The sequence below is a fragment of the Ranitomeya variabilis genome, chromosome 2 (assembly GCF_051348905.1).
Source record: "Ranitomeya variabilis isolate aRanVar5 chromosome 2, aRanVar5.hap1, whole genome shotgun sequence".
NCBI classification, from domain to species: domain Eukaryota; kingdom Metazoa; phylum Chordata; class Amphibia; order Anura; family Dendrobatidae; genus Ranitomeya; species Ranitomeya variabilis.
Genome location: NC_135233.1, coordinates 453,538,054 through 453,553,227, shown reverse-complemented (window position 1 = coordinate 453,553,227; position 15,174 = coordinate 453,538,054). Strand labels below are relative to the sequence as shown.

At 37.9% G+C, this 15,174-nt stretch overlaps 1 protein-coding gene across 21 annotated transcripts in view; it reads left to right on the top strand.

The window, feature by feature from the left end:
• NRXN2 (neurexin 2) overlaps positions 1-15,174 on the top strand; it is an 845,479-nt gene that overhangs the window by 362,912 nt on the left and 467,393 nt on the right. For 9 of the 21 annotated variants that reach the window (XM_077287299.1, XM_077287319.1, XM_077287302.1 and 6 more), the window contains 2 exons: positions 915-1,216; positions 7,430-7,474. In XM_077287299.1, the coding sequence (XP_077143414.1) occupies positions 915-1,216; positions 7,430-7,474 (347 nt within the window). The remainder of the gene's footprint in view (positions 1-914; positions 1,217-7,429; positions 7,475-15,174) is intronic. The other 12 variants (XM_077287304.1, XM_077287317.1, XM_077287311.1 and 9 more) reach the window with 2 other exon arrangements.

Sequence of the window (15,174 nt, the reverse complement as noted above, 5' to 3'; positions counted from 1 at the left end):
AACCCATTGGTGCCAGGAGATATAAGCTGCCGCCAGAGATGTCTGGCCATAGCTTATCCCCCTTTTTCATTGAAATATACATGAATGGCCAACAGCTATGGTTCTTGTCTTTTTGGAGTATCGGAGAAATCTGGAGTACTTTTGTTAAATGAAAACCTATAGCCTGAGTAAATTAAAAAAAAAAAAGTCAAAGCATGAGTGACCGGCTTCAGAAACTCATGAACAAATTTCTATTTGAGCTTTTTCGAGTCTAGTGTGGAGTGAAACTTTACTATTTTTTTTCCCCCCATAAAGTCATCATTTATTTAAGATTTACAAATCCAAGGTTAAGCCAAAGTGACAGCATGCTCTGTCTACTGAGAATCCAACTACATTGACATTTCTACAAAAGCAACAGTTAAAATGTAAATTTGTGAACGACAAGGTTGAGTTGTGAATGTATGATCGTCGTGTGTTTGGAGAGGAATAAGATCATCGTCGAAAGAGAATTGGCCATTTCTGGAGCTTCACTTGAAGCATTTTTCTTGGGTTTGATGCTGCTTTTCTTGCATGATGACCAAGCTTTCTACAGCAAAATCCAATAATACAATTCCTTTTTTTGGAAGGGGATATTCCTCTCTTTCCTCTTGAAGTCCTCCTTTCCTGTGTTGTTTGTTCCTTCTTATGTATATATTATGTAATCTCTTTTTCTTGTTCTGTCTTTCTAGCTTTCTTATAATTCATCTCAACTTTTTGAACTTTTCCCTATCCTCGTTTTACTTTGCATCGTATCTTGCTCTTCATTTTTCTGTCCTTTTACTGTTTGACAATGATTATTGCACTATTGCATCTTCAGTTGACGCTTTTGCTGTTTTACGCTTTCACTTTTTTCTCTTATTTACTTCCTCCACATTCCTATTCCATGGTTTTTTTAGGAAAAGAAGAATATGCGGCTACATTCCGAGGAAACGAGTTCTTCTGTTATGACTTGTCCCACAGCCCAATCCAGAGCAGCGCAGATGAAATTACCCTCTCCTTTAAAACCCTCCAGAGGAATGGATTGATGCTCCATACAGGAAAGTCTGCAGATTATGTCAACCTTTCATTGAAGAGCGGTGCCGTGTGGTTGGTCATCAACCTTGGATCGGGAGCCTTTGAAGCCCTAGTGGAACCCGTCAACGGCAAGTTCAACGACAACAGCTGGCATGACGTTCGTGTCACGAGGAATCTGCGGCAGGTATGTCTTGAAGCTTTCTCTATAAGAAAATTTACAATTCCAGATCCTCATCCAGGTCAAATATGATTTATGCTATAGGTAGTCTATTTTAATCTTACATGTGGTTAGATATCTAATCCTATAGCTCCTGACCTAATGCAAAGTCCGTAAAAGGGCCTAAAAACTTTAGTTATGGTCTACTTGTAGACTATAGCCTCCATGCATTTGCATGTGGTAGACTTTTGTTTGTTTTTTAACATTTTTATAGAAATGAAGCCCCATTTTACAGAATTATTTTGAGTGGAATATATATATATATATATATATATATATATATATATATATATATATATATATATATATATATATATACGGTACATATAATATATAATATATTAGAAGGTCACATTTCCAAATAGATAAGGCAAAAAGAAAAGAAAGTCAACAGATGGGTTGAAAAGCCTCCGAAATTCTATATAGCAGATGCATATAGTCATCATTATCATAGATTGGAGCTCTTGAGAAACTGGTCAACATGTTGAACACATGTACGGAAGAGCTTGTTATAAATTGGGATCAGATGCTTTTAAAAATAGCAGGCCTTTCATCAGCGGACTCATATCCTGCTTTAGTGAACATTCCAGATATCTTCACCGATGTCAAACTGATTGTATCCAGAGTATTACATCAGAAGCTGCAAATATACTCAGATATTAAAAACTTCTATCTGATGTCCAGTAGTTTTCTATACCTGAAAGCAACAACAGATAGGGTAGTAGAGGCAGAAATAACATATGAATATATGAGAATGAAGATTAGAAGACCTATGAATTTCATATATATTAGGTAATGTAAATAGCATAAAATTCAAATATGTTATTAGATAGTCTACCATTCAGTTGGCTATATACATAACATAACTGTCGGTTCGTTTGGCAGACAACTATCTTTCCCAATTACCTTATACACAAGTTCTCGGCTCAGCCAAGTGTTTGTGTTTTCAATGGGATGAAAGGAGAAAATCACTGTAAGACTCCTCTGAAAACAACTTATTTCCCCTGAAAACAAAAATATTGGTAGTCGAAATTCCAACTGTCTGTTCCTTCTTGCCTCCAACGTCATCAGTCTTGAGTCTCGGGGAAGTCAGGAGGAACCAACCCTTCTGCCGACTTTTTTTTTTTTAGGGGATCAAAGAATTTTGGATGTTAACTAGCCAAATCTTTTGTTCTCCTGGAATATTAACATTGCCAGAGGTTTTTGGCAGCAACTTATCTCTCTACAATATCTTTTTGGCCATCAACACAAGCACTTACCCAATCCATGCAGATACGATCCATGTAGACATGATCATGAAGAAGTTGGCCGTTTTGCCCCAAGATAATTAAAGCTTTAAACGTTTTAAGTTCTTTGTCATCTCTAAATTATGAAACGCTTTCTATAACATTTGTATTTCATTTATAAAAGACAATGGCTAGATAGAACAGTTTTAAATGATATAGATGTAGTCTCATTATTATTTAAAAAAAAAAAAAAAAAACTGTATTGCTTTAAATATCGTTAAACAGGTTGGCCACCACTTTTTTTAATTAAATATCTGATTGGAGGGGGTGCAATAGCTGTCAACAGTGGAGGCCTAGAGTTTTCGGGTGCTGCCGAAACACAACAGGTTCACCATTTCTATTTTGGCCACGACCAAGAACTGCAGTGCCACCCCCTATTCAAATTACTAGGGTGTCTATCTGTAATACCCAACCACGGCCACTTTAATCTTCACGGACCTGCTGTGTTCCGCCTCTAACAACTGATCTGCGGAGATGATGGTTGTCGAAACCCCACCAATCAGATATTCATAGCGTATCGTAAGGATAGGCCATGATACAACAAAAAAGTGGTGGCCAATCCCCTTATTTGTATGCTTTTGTTGATGTGAAATTCTGGAAATGCATTGACAAGTAAATGTTAATTTACTAGAATTTTATATTTTGACCACAGGTGAATATGGTGAGATTAAGTTTTTTGTTGTGTTTTTGTTAAGTGTAATGTTTTTGGTTTTTTTTAGTCTTTTATATTGTTAATTGCAATTTTTTTTCACTAAACAAGAAGTAATTACTTAATCAAAACTCACTGGATTTCATGTCCTAATCCCGACATTAGCAAGGCACATGAAACTGAATGCGCACTGTTTTCACACAGAGCTTCCCCCAAAAGACGAGTGTTACATAAACTGGTTTTGTTAAGTGAGAAAGGAAAAAAATATGGTGATAAATGTCTGTACAGCCTTTAAACCATCCAGACATATAACCCATCAAATTGTGATCGCTGAAGGGGTTTTCCAAGTTAAGAAAATAACATTTCCAAAGTGGGGAAAATGGCATAGAAAAAAGACAGATTGCTTTCCTTATGATTTATAACCACCACTCCTTATTGGTCCTACTTTACCCCAGTGATGATTTTCCCGATTACCCAAAAGAGCACTGCGGCCAATCACTGACCTTAGAGGTACGCTCGACTGTCAATAAGGGCAGTCAGGGATGTCATCAATGTAAAATGATCAGGTGGTTACTGTGTCTTTTATTATTTTCAATCCAAATAATCCTCTTCACTGAGGAAGAGCGTCTCCAGTTCCGCCAATTGGAAGTATCAATTCTGTAGGTCAATATCAACCTTTTTAAAGGGGTTGTCCACTATCCTAACCTGGTTGGGGTCTAACAGCACTCTTTAGCGATTCAGCCAGCTTTAGAGCAGTGATAAGAAGAGCTTGTATGCTCTGCTCTCCTTGCTTAGACGATGGGCTACCACTAATATGCAGTTGCGGTCAATAACCTAGGCAACGAGCAGTAAACAAAGAAATTAACAATTAAAAATGTTTACATGCATTTTAACCTTAAATGTAATAATAAAATATGGCTATGTGCACACGTTCAGGATCTACGGCAGAAAATTCTGCTACAAATCCTGCTGCGTTGGCAGGAAAAAAAACACGTAAAATTTGCATGATGTCGCATTTTTGCTGCCATTTTGACATGCAGAATTTTCCCCACTAATTAGTATGGGTGAAATATGCTGCAAAAACGGCGAGATGCTTCAGATTTGAATCTGCTGCAAATCATAAACCTCATTCATTGCGTATTTTGCACACCAAATCCGTGTAGAAAAAAAAAAGCAACATGTGCACCTAGCCTGATCCTTTAAAGAGTCGTCCCCTTTTTGACTGGTTATAAAACAAGAATGTTATTTGCATATAGCTGTTTCGGGGTTCTTGCCCCTCATAAGTGCAAAGTTGGGAAATGGTTGGCTGGGTGAGAGGCATTTGACAGGGGGGAGTGGAGCGTGGGTTGATCTCAGGGGTTCAGTTTCTGCTAAAGGAACAACCAAGCTGGAGAGAATTGGGAACATGTTAATATTTCCTGGGAAATAAAACATATAAACAGTCTTTATGCCATGTCTCCCCCTTTGGCTATTTTATTTTCTGAATATTTTCTAAAATGCGTCTTGATGGAAACATAGAAAGGGAACTTGTCACTTGATGCATGCTGCCCAAACCATGGGCACCAAAAACCAGAGCCTGGTACATTTTTCTCTGAAACTCTCCAGCATTTCGTACAAAATAAAGACCAGACTAGTCCAGCACCTCGCCGTACGGTTCAAGTTGATTGACAGGTTTCTCCCTATGTACACACTTGGCAGAGACCTGTCAATTAAATGAAGCGAGCAGGACTCTTCAGACTGTTTTCTCTGAAATGCCGGATTGTTTAGGATAGTGTAGAAAGCTGGAGAGAAAGTGGCGCAATCTGGGTCTTATCTGAAGCTAAAAGCAGATTATGCTAACCTGATTCATTAGGGTATACGCTTAAAAATGTTATTCAGCTGCTGCGGATTCGCGGGTCATCGGACCGATTAGAAATATAGGATAGAGGGTTTGTGGCATTTTTCCGCACTGCTGAGGATTGAGGATATCAGATGCCAGGAGATATTCTCATTAGTGACTAGCGAACGTGCTCGGATAAGGTGTCATCTAAGCATGCTCTGGTGCTGAGTGTCTTCGGCGTGCTCAAATACTATGTTCGAGTCCCCCGCAGCTGCATGTCTTGTGGCTGTTCGACAGAAGCAACACATGTAGGGACTAACTGTGGCTGTCGAACACCCGCGAGGACTCGAACATAGTATTCGAGCATGCCGAAGTCACTTCGTTAGCCCTCGAGCATGCTCAGATAACACCTTATCCCAGCACGTTCACTCATTATCACTAATTATCATGCGTTTTTATTCTATTCGTTTCGAAGTATAACACACTTCTTCAGGAAGTAACCACCTAAGTTATATGGTTACTTCCTAAAGGAGTGCGTTATACTTTGAAACGCGTCGAATAGAACCGCATGATAATATCTCCTGGAGTGTTTCAGAGAGAGAAATACCTGGTTGCAATCATGCAACGACTTACTGATTCCTGCTGCCCGTGGTTTGGGCAGTATGAATCGAGTGACAGATTCCCTTTACGGAAATGATGCCATTAATGTCCAATTGGTGTAGAGGGTAATCTATCCACTGTAAAACAATGTGGCATTGCCACAAGGAAGCAGCATGGCACTTGTCCTCACTAGCTATGGATTCGCTCAGTGTATAAAAACCCAACTTTCAAGGTATAGAAAAAGAGAAGTGGACAGGAACAGCCACCCCATTTAGCTAGATCATTCGTGTCACTCCCAGTTGGAGATTAATGGCTTATCCAAACTCTATGACTTTGCGAGTCAACCTCTTTAGCTGTTGACATTGACGGTTGCAGACTTATTTAACATTTCACATAGACAAATATTTGCACTTTATCTTCAAACAGGTTGACTTCTAAAAGTAAATCATCATTTCTACTTTTTACCCTTTTCCTTTTTTTTTTTTTTTTTTTACAAAGAGTAGTCTACAGCGAGTTAACATTGTCTACACTGTTGTGTTTTCTTCCAGTCTTAACTAAACACATTAGTCAGATATCACACTGTATACACATCTCCCCTCCACCCCCAAAGTTAGTTTTAACAATATGAACTATTTAATTTCTGTAGACTATTCTATGGTTTGTTAGTTTTATTGCACAAAAGGGAACCTGAAAGGAATATTTTACTACTTAGACTAATAACATGGCTGTATAGGTCTTAGTACAGCAATAAAAATGATACCAGTCTTGTAAAAATCCGATGTGCCAGTCCTAAGAAATTGAGCTTGAAAAGCCATATGCAAATTAAGCTACATGTGCATTGGGGGCGTTGATGCACACGCATTGCATTGACACGCCCCCAGTGAGATTCCAGTCTAATTTGCATGTGGTTTCTAAGCTCGATTTCTCAGCACTGGCACATCGGATTATTCCAAGACAGGTATCGTTTTTATTGTTGTACCGGGGCCTATACAGCCACACTACTTGTTTCAGTAGTAAAATCCTTCTCACAACTTCCCTTTTAAAGGGGTTGTATGAGTTAAGGAAAGCATGGTTGTGTTATTCCTAAAGCTGTGCCATTTTTCTCCAGGAGCTGCCTAGTAGCGCAGCTTAGTCTTATTTATGTTTAGCCTATGGGCAAGCTGAGGTGCTATTTTTGGAAGGAAGCAGCCATGTTTTTCTTATAAAAGCCCCGATAAATGGTAAATCCTGTTTTAAAAGAATAGAATAAAATACTAAAGTTTCGTTATTTGTATATATTTGTTAGTATTGCTTCTAACCTCTGCATATAAGGGTATTCTAAATGTTTCCGCACTTGAAAATAACTCCTGCCTTTTCCTTCTATATAGCCTGAATTATTATTTATGCTTGAAGTGGTGATATTTTAAGTATTATACTAAAAAAAATACAAGAAAATTGTCCATAGTCATTCATATTTTACTTTTTGACTGTCTCTTTAGCCTTCCATAGTAAATATTTCTGTATCTAGCATCCTTAGTCCTCATTCTTTACACCCCACTCCCCTCTGTCCTAAATTTTCTCACTTGCTCCAATTTTTTATTTAATTTTTTTTTTAAAATATTCTCCAACTGGGAAACAGAACTGTCCTCCCTTTTTTTTCTAATGTTTAGCCTATATTAGAATAAAGCAGATAGGTGAATCATGGAAAGGGATGGGGCGGTGGGAAAACCTGGAGGACGAAGGAAAAGGGGAGTTCTCCTTCCTTCTCCGCCTCCGTTTGTATCATATCTTTTTTTATTTTTATTTTATTTTTATTTATTTTTATTCTCTTTCCACTCGTGATAAAGCATGCAGGCATCGGACATGCTCTGGTAAACAAACTCCATTACCTGGTAGATATCACTCCAATTGTACCCCTGGGGTTTATTCCAGCTCCTGTCTTCTGTTCCGTTCACAGCTCAAATACCAAAAGACCCTCAACCACTGTACCCTTTCACCTCCCACCCTCAAACTCTATTCTTTATAAAATCCTTATTACCTCTCTTGCAAATAATATCTTGTCTTGTTTTATATCTATAAATTCATTTTCATGTGCTTTTTCTTTATGTAACTTATTTTTTAATTTACTTTGACGTTTTTGCAAATATTTACAATTTATTTATTTTTATTGATTTGCATCCATTTTTATGTAACTTATATTTTTGTTTAGCATTTTTTCGTGTTAGTGTAAAATAATATATATATATATATATATATATATATTATAATGAAAAATGATAAATATTAATGTAAGATTCCACCTCCTTTATGATAGAACATCCAGATTACCTCTGAATTATAATTATGGATAACCAGAGGACGGTTGTGTCTGCTGCCTTTACATGCTCTTCTGGACATTTGCTTACTATTTTCTACGAATAGCCAACGTGGGTGTCAATGACTGATGGCGACCCACTGGTCATTTCAGTAATAGGCTGTATGACGGTTTGTAGGAATAGGGTGTCCCCATGTGGTTAATGTCATGTGTTGCAGACTGTATATAGAGGCATTCCATAGAAGTCTGAGTATTGGTGGTGACACCGTGTGGCCTTGGACAGAGTTGCGGAGCAGTTTCATCACATTGATAGATTTCCAGGGTTTATCATTTTCAGTATTGGGTATATGGGGGATGTGTTTTGTAGTCACTACCGTACACAGGTTATTTGCTTCGTGCTGCTGTGCAGCCAGTGTAAGGTATGCAGGGAACAGAACAATGAGAATAATAAAGAGATATTGTATGCATCCACCGTGGATAGACATCACACCAGTTTACGTATATAAATGACTGGTGGTGGTAGATCCAAGCGTGCATTTGAAAGGCTTCGGTTTAGGTCACGGGCTTGAGTGACATCATGTGGTGATTTTTGCATAGTGTAATTGCATGGAAACGGCAGCACACAGAGATGCTGCACAGTTAGCTACTATGTATTTCACCATAGGGCTCTCTGTTTGATTCTTTTCAGTCTTTTTTCTTTTTGACTTATTCATTTGATTTTTTGTTTGTTTTGCATTTCTTCATTTTTGCTCTCTCCTTCTTCCCTTCTCTCTACTCCTCTTCCTTACCGCTCTTCTCAATAACCTCACTGACTCATGCACATACTCTCCCGGCATTAAACACTGCTTACCGTATTCCTGGATGGGCTGATGTTGGAGGGTGGGGTCTCTCATGGCAGCCTTTTCACGTAGGCGGATGTAGGGTGTGGGGTTGGTAGGTTTTAACAATGATTCTCTCTTAATCTTGGACTAGCACACATAAATTTAGCACTATTCCCATCCCTGACCGTTTTGCTGTTTCTCTATAGGCTGCCATTATAGATTACCCTCCTTCTTAGACAATGCATGGTATAATTGGGAGGGGGCTGTAACAATGCACGATTTAACACCAGCCATTCCCTTCACATTAACCCTTCTTCTAACCTCACTAACATAACCCTTGTCCTCCTCACATGCTCTAATATCTCTCTTCTATATTCATCATTAGTAGCAAGACAAACGTTTCATTATCTTCTTTATTTTTGCAGCATATAGTAATTGTCTCCACAATATTTATTTTATCACACTTCTTTGTACAGTCATCTCACTATCTTCATACTATAGTAGTACAGTCATCTCACTATCTTCATACTATAGTAGTACAGTCATCTCACTATCGTCATGCTATAGTAGTACAGTCATCTCACTATCGTCATACTATATCAGTACAGCCATCTCACTATCGTCATACTATAGTAGTACAGTCATCTCACTATCGTCATACTATAGTAGTACAGTCATCTCACTATCGTCATACTATAGTAGTACAGTCATCTCACTATCGTCATACTATAGTAGTACAGCCATCTCACTATCTTCATACTATAGTAGTACAGTCATCTCACTATCGTCATGCTATAGTAGTACAGTCATCTCACTATCGTCATACTATAGTAGTACAGTCATCTCACTGTCTTCATACTGTAGTAGTACAGCCATCTCACTATCTTCATGCTATAGTAGTACAGTCATCTCACTATCTTCATACTATAGTAGTACAGTCATCTCACTATCGTCATACTACAGTAGTACAGTCATCTCACTATCTTCATACTATAGTAGTACAGTCATCTCACTATCTTCATACTATAGTAGTACAGTCATCTCACTATCTTCATACTATAGTAGTACAGTCATCTCACTATCTTCATACTATAGTAGTACAGTCATCTCACGATCGTCATACTATAGTAGTACAGTCATCTCACTATCTTCATACTATAGTAGTACAGTCATCTCACTGTCTTCATACTGTAGTAGTACAGTCATCTCACTGTCTTCATACTGTAGTAGTACAGCCATCTCACTATCTTCATACTATAGTAGTACAGTTATCTCACTATCGTCATGCTACAGTAGTACAGTCATCTCACTATCGTCATGCTATAGTAGTACAGTCATCTCACGGTCTTCATACTGTAGTACTACAGTCATCTCACTATCGTCATGCTATAGTAGTACTGTCATCTCACGGTCTTCATACTGTAGTAGTACAGTCATCTCACTGTCTTCATACTGTAGTAGTACAGTCATCTCACTGTCTTCATACTGTAGTAGTACAGTCATCTCACTATCTTCATACTATAGTAGTACAGTTATCTCACTATCTTCATGCTACAGTAGTACAGTCATCTCACTATCGTCATGCTATAGTAGTACAGTCATCTCACGGTCTTCATACTGTAGTAGTACAGTCATCTCACTGTCTTCATACTGTAGTAGTACAGTCATCTCACTATTGTCATACTATAGTAGTACAGTCATCTCACTATCGTCATACTATAGTAGTACAGTCATCTCACTATCTTCATACTATAGTAGTACAGTTATCTCACTATCGTCATGCTACAGTAGTACAGTCATCTCACTATCGTCATGCTATAGTAGTACAGTCATCTCACTATCTTCATACTATAGTAGTACAGTCATCTCACTATCTTCATACTATAGTAGTACAGTTATCTCACTATCGTCATGCTATAGTAGTACAGTCATCTCACTATCGTCATACTATAGTAGTACAGTTATCTCACTGTCTTCATACTGTAGTAGTACAGTCATCTCACTATCTTCATACTATAGTAGTACAGTTATCTCACTATCGTCATGCTACAGTAGTACAGTCATCTCACTATCGTCATGCTATAGTAGTACAGTCATCTCACTATCGTCATACTATAGTAGTACAGTCATCTCACTATCGTCATGCTATAGTAGTACAGTCATCTCACTATCGTCATACTATAGTAGTACAGTCATCTCACTATCGTCATGCTATAGTAGTACAGTCATCTCACTATCTTCATACTGTAGTAGTACAGTCATCTCACTATCTTCATACTATAGTAGTACAGTTATCTCACTATCGTCATGCTACAGTAGTACAGTCATCTCACTATCGTCATGCTATAGTAGTACAGTCATCTCACTATCGTCATACTATAGACAGTTATCTCACTGTCTTCATACTGTAGTAGTACAGTCATCTCACTATCTTCATACTATAGTAGTACAGTTATCTCACTATCGTCATGCTACAGTAGTACAGTCATCTCACTATCGTCATGCTATAGTAGTACAGTCATCTCACTATCTTCATACTATAGTAGTACAGTCATCTCACTATCTTCATACTATAGTAGTACAGTCATCTCACTATTGTCATACTATAGTAGTACAGTCATCTCACTATCGTCATACTATAGTAGTACACTCATCTCACTATCGTCATACTATAGTAGTACAGTCATCTCACTATCGTCATACTATAGTAGTACAGTCATCTCACTATCTTCATACTATAGTAGTACAGTCATCTCACTATCGTCATACTATAGTAGTACAGTCATCTCACTATCTTCATACTATAGTAGTACAGTCATCTCACTATCGTCATACTATAGTAGTACAGCCATCTCACTGTCGTCATACTATAGTAGTACAGTCATCTCACTATCTTCATGCTATAGTAGTAGTCATCTCACTATCGTCATACTATAGTAGTACAGTCATCTCACTATCTTCATACTATAGTAGTACAGTCATCTCACTATCTTCATACTATAGTAGTACAGTCATCTCACTATCGTCATACTATAGTAGTACAGTCATCTCACTATCGTCATACTATAGTAGTACAGTCATCTCACTATCGTCATACTATAGTAGTACAGTCATCTCACTATCTTCATACTATAGTAGTACAGTCATCTCACGGTCTTCATACTATAGTAGTACAGTCATCTCACGGTCTTCATACTGTAGTAGTACAGTCATCTCACTGTCTTCATACTGTAGTAGTACAGTCATCTCACTATTGTCATACTATAGTAGTACAGTCATCTCACTATCGTCATGCTATAGTAGTACAGTCATCTCACTATCTTCATAATATAGTAGTACAGTCATCTCACTATCTTCATACTATAGTAGTACAGTCATCTCACTATCGTCATACTATAGTAGTACAGTCATCTCACTATCTTCATACTATAGTAGTACAGTCATCTCACTATCTTCATACTATAGTAGTACAGTAATCTCACTATCGTCATACTATAGTAGTACAGTCATCTCACTATCGTCATACTATAGTAGTACAGTCATCTCACTATCGTCATACTATAGTAGTACAGTCATCTCACTATCTTCATACTATAGTAGTACAGTCATCTCACTATCGTCATACTATAGTAGTACAGTCATCTCACTATCTTCATACTATAGTAGTACAGTCATCTCACTATCGTCATACTATAGTAGTACAGCCATCTCACTGTTGTCATACTATAGTAGTACAGTCATCTCACTATCTTCATGCTATAGTAGTAGTCATCTCACTATCGTCATGCTATAGTAGTACCGTCATCTTACTATCTTCATGCTATAGTAGTACAGTCATCTCACTATCGTCATACTATAGTAGTACAGTCATCTCACTATCTTCATACTATAGTAGTACAGTCATCTCACTATCTTCATACTATAGTAGTACAGTCATCTCACTATCGTCATACTATAGTAGTACAGTGATCTCACTATCGTCATACTATAGTAGTACAGTCATCTCACTATCTTCATACTATAGTAGTACAGTCATCTCACTATCTTCATACTATAGTAGTACAGTCATCTCACTATCGTCATACTATAGTAGTACAGTCATCTCACTATCGTCATACTATAGTAGTACAGTCATCTCACTATCGTCATATTATAGTAGTACAGTCATCTCACTATCTTCATACTATAGTAGTACAGTCATCTCACTATCTTCATACTATAGTAGTACAGTCATCTCACTATCGTCATACTATAGTAGTACAGTCATCTCACTATCTTCATACTATAGTAGTACAGTCATCTCACTATCTTCATGCTATAGTAGTACAGTCATCTCACTATCGTCATACTATAGTTGTACAGTCATCTCACTATCGTCATACTATAGTAGTAGTCATCTCACTATCTTCATGCTATAGTAGTACAGTCATCTCACTATCGTCATACTAAAGTAGTACAGTCATCTCACTATCTTCATACTATAGTAGTACAGTCATCTCACTATCGTCATACTAAAGTAGTACAGTCATCTCACTGTCTTCATACTATGGTAGTACAGTCATCTCACTGTCTTCATACTATAGTAGTACAGCCATCTCACTATCTTCATACTATAGTAGTACAGCCATCTCACTATCTTCATACTATAGTAGTACAGCCATCTCACTATCTTCATGCTATAGTAGTACAGTCATCTCACTATCTTCATACTATGGTAGTACAGTCATCTCACTGTCTTCATACTATGGTAGTACAGCCATCTCACTATCGTCATACTTTAGTAGTACAGCCATCTCACTATCTTCATACTATAGTAGTACAGTCATCTCACTATCTTCATACTATATCAGTACAGCCATCTCACTATCGTCATACTATAGTAGTACAGCCATCTCACTATCTTCATACTATAGTAGTACAGTCATCTCACTATCTTCATGCTGTAGTAGTACAGTCATCTCACTCTATTCTCGCTTTCTAACTTTACCACACCCATTTGTACTGTTCTTAATGCACCTGGCTGCTGACTTTCAACCAGCACGGGGCTTCAGCATGCAATGACTGGACCTCCCCCTACCTCCATTAACTTCATTAACAGCATGCCTGACAATTTACTACCTCCCTGGCCACAGATACATGGCATCTGTTTGTCCATGGAGGTACTAATTGCATGATCCTACCCCCCTCCTGCATGTCCCCTCTCTTGTGATCTGTGACATGTTTAACTTAAGGTTTGATTACTAATAAACTGAAATCTAATTAATGACTTGTTTACTAATCAACATTTTTGTGTCTGGTCTGTTCCTCTGAGGGGGTCCACTAACTTCTCACTAATACTATACATCTCTCCCTGTACCTCCCTAACTATCACCCCCGTCCTTTTACCGCAAAGCTTCTCCCCCTTCCTAACTCTAACCTGTAACCGTAATCCTTTCCAATTATGGGGAGACTTTGGAAGGACACTGTGCTGGTGTATACATCTTTATTAACGTGGGTTCTGTTCCTATATAATCACTAGGGAATTTTGATTCAGCTACTGGTGCTACATTGATTTTTGCAGCTATTTTATCATTTTTGAATATTAAAGTAAATATACGATTTAATCTTTTATTACGTAAATATTTTATAAATGAAGTCTGATAAAACACGCAGCAGATGTAATTATCATTTCTCATTCTGTACAAAAAAATATTGTTCTTGCCGAATTTGCATTTAAGTTAAATTACCGTTTCAGTAAATAAAGGTTATTTGTGTCTTAAAATGATATATTGGCTCCTTAAAGGGTATCTTCCATTTCAACAAGTGATGGCATATCACTAGTATATACCATCCATAAATTATTGCTTTGGGACCCCAGCCAATCCTAGAAGTGTCGCTTCATCGTTGCATCCCCTTCACAGTATTTTCCTACACAGCAGAGCTCTTGACCACCTTGCTTTGCACAGAGTTGCATTGCAGTGGGTGGTTGGGAACTCCCCAATGTGGGGGGAAAAACCATGACAAGGAGGCAACATTGCTAAAATAAATCGGCTGATGTCCGTAGGTAGAACCCAAAATGATCATTAATGGGGCTATCACTAATCTCTAAGATATCACCTACCTATAGGATAGCTGATAAATGATCACTAGTGGTCTGACTGCTAGAACCCTCACCAATCCTGAGATTGGAGGTCTCAATTGCTCAATTAGAATTGCTCCCACCACATCTTCACTTTTTGTCTTTGGGCCTGACAGACATAGCCTATACTTTTCGGTGGCGGACATGGTTGGCCAATGTTCCGTTCTAACAGGATATTTCAGAGATCCAGTCTCGCAATCGGTGGATGTCCAAGTGGTCTAACCCCCAGTACATGATAGGTGATGATTTACTGAAATAGGACAAACTTTAAGTAATGGCATTATCTTAGTGATATGCCATCCCTTACTGAAATGTGAATACATTCTTCCAAGATCTCTG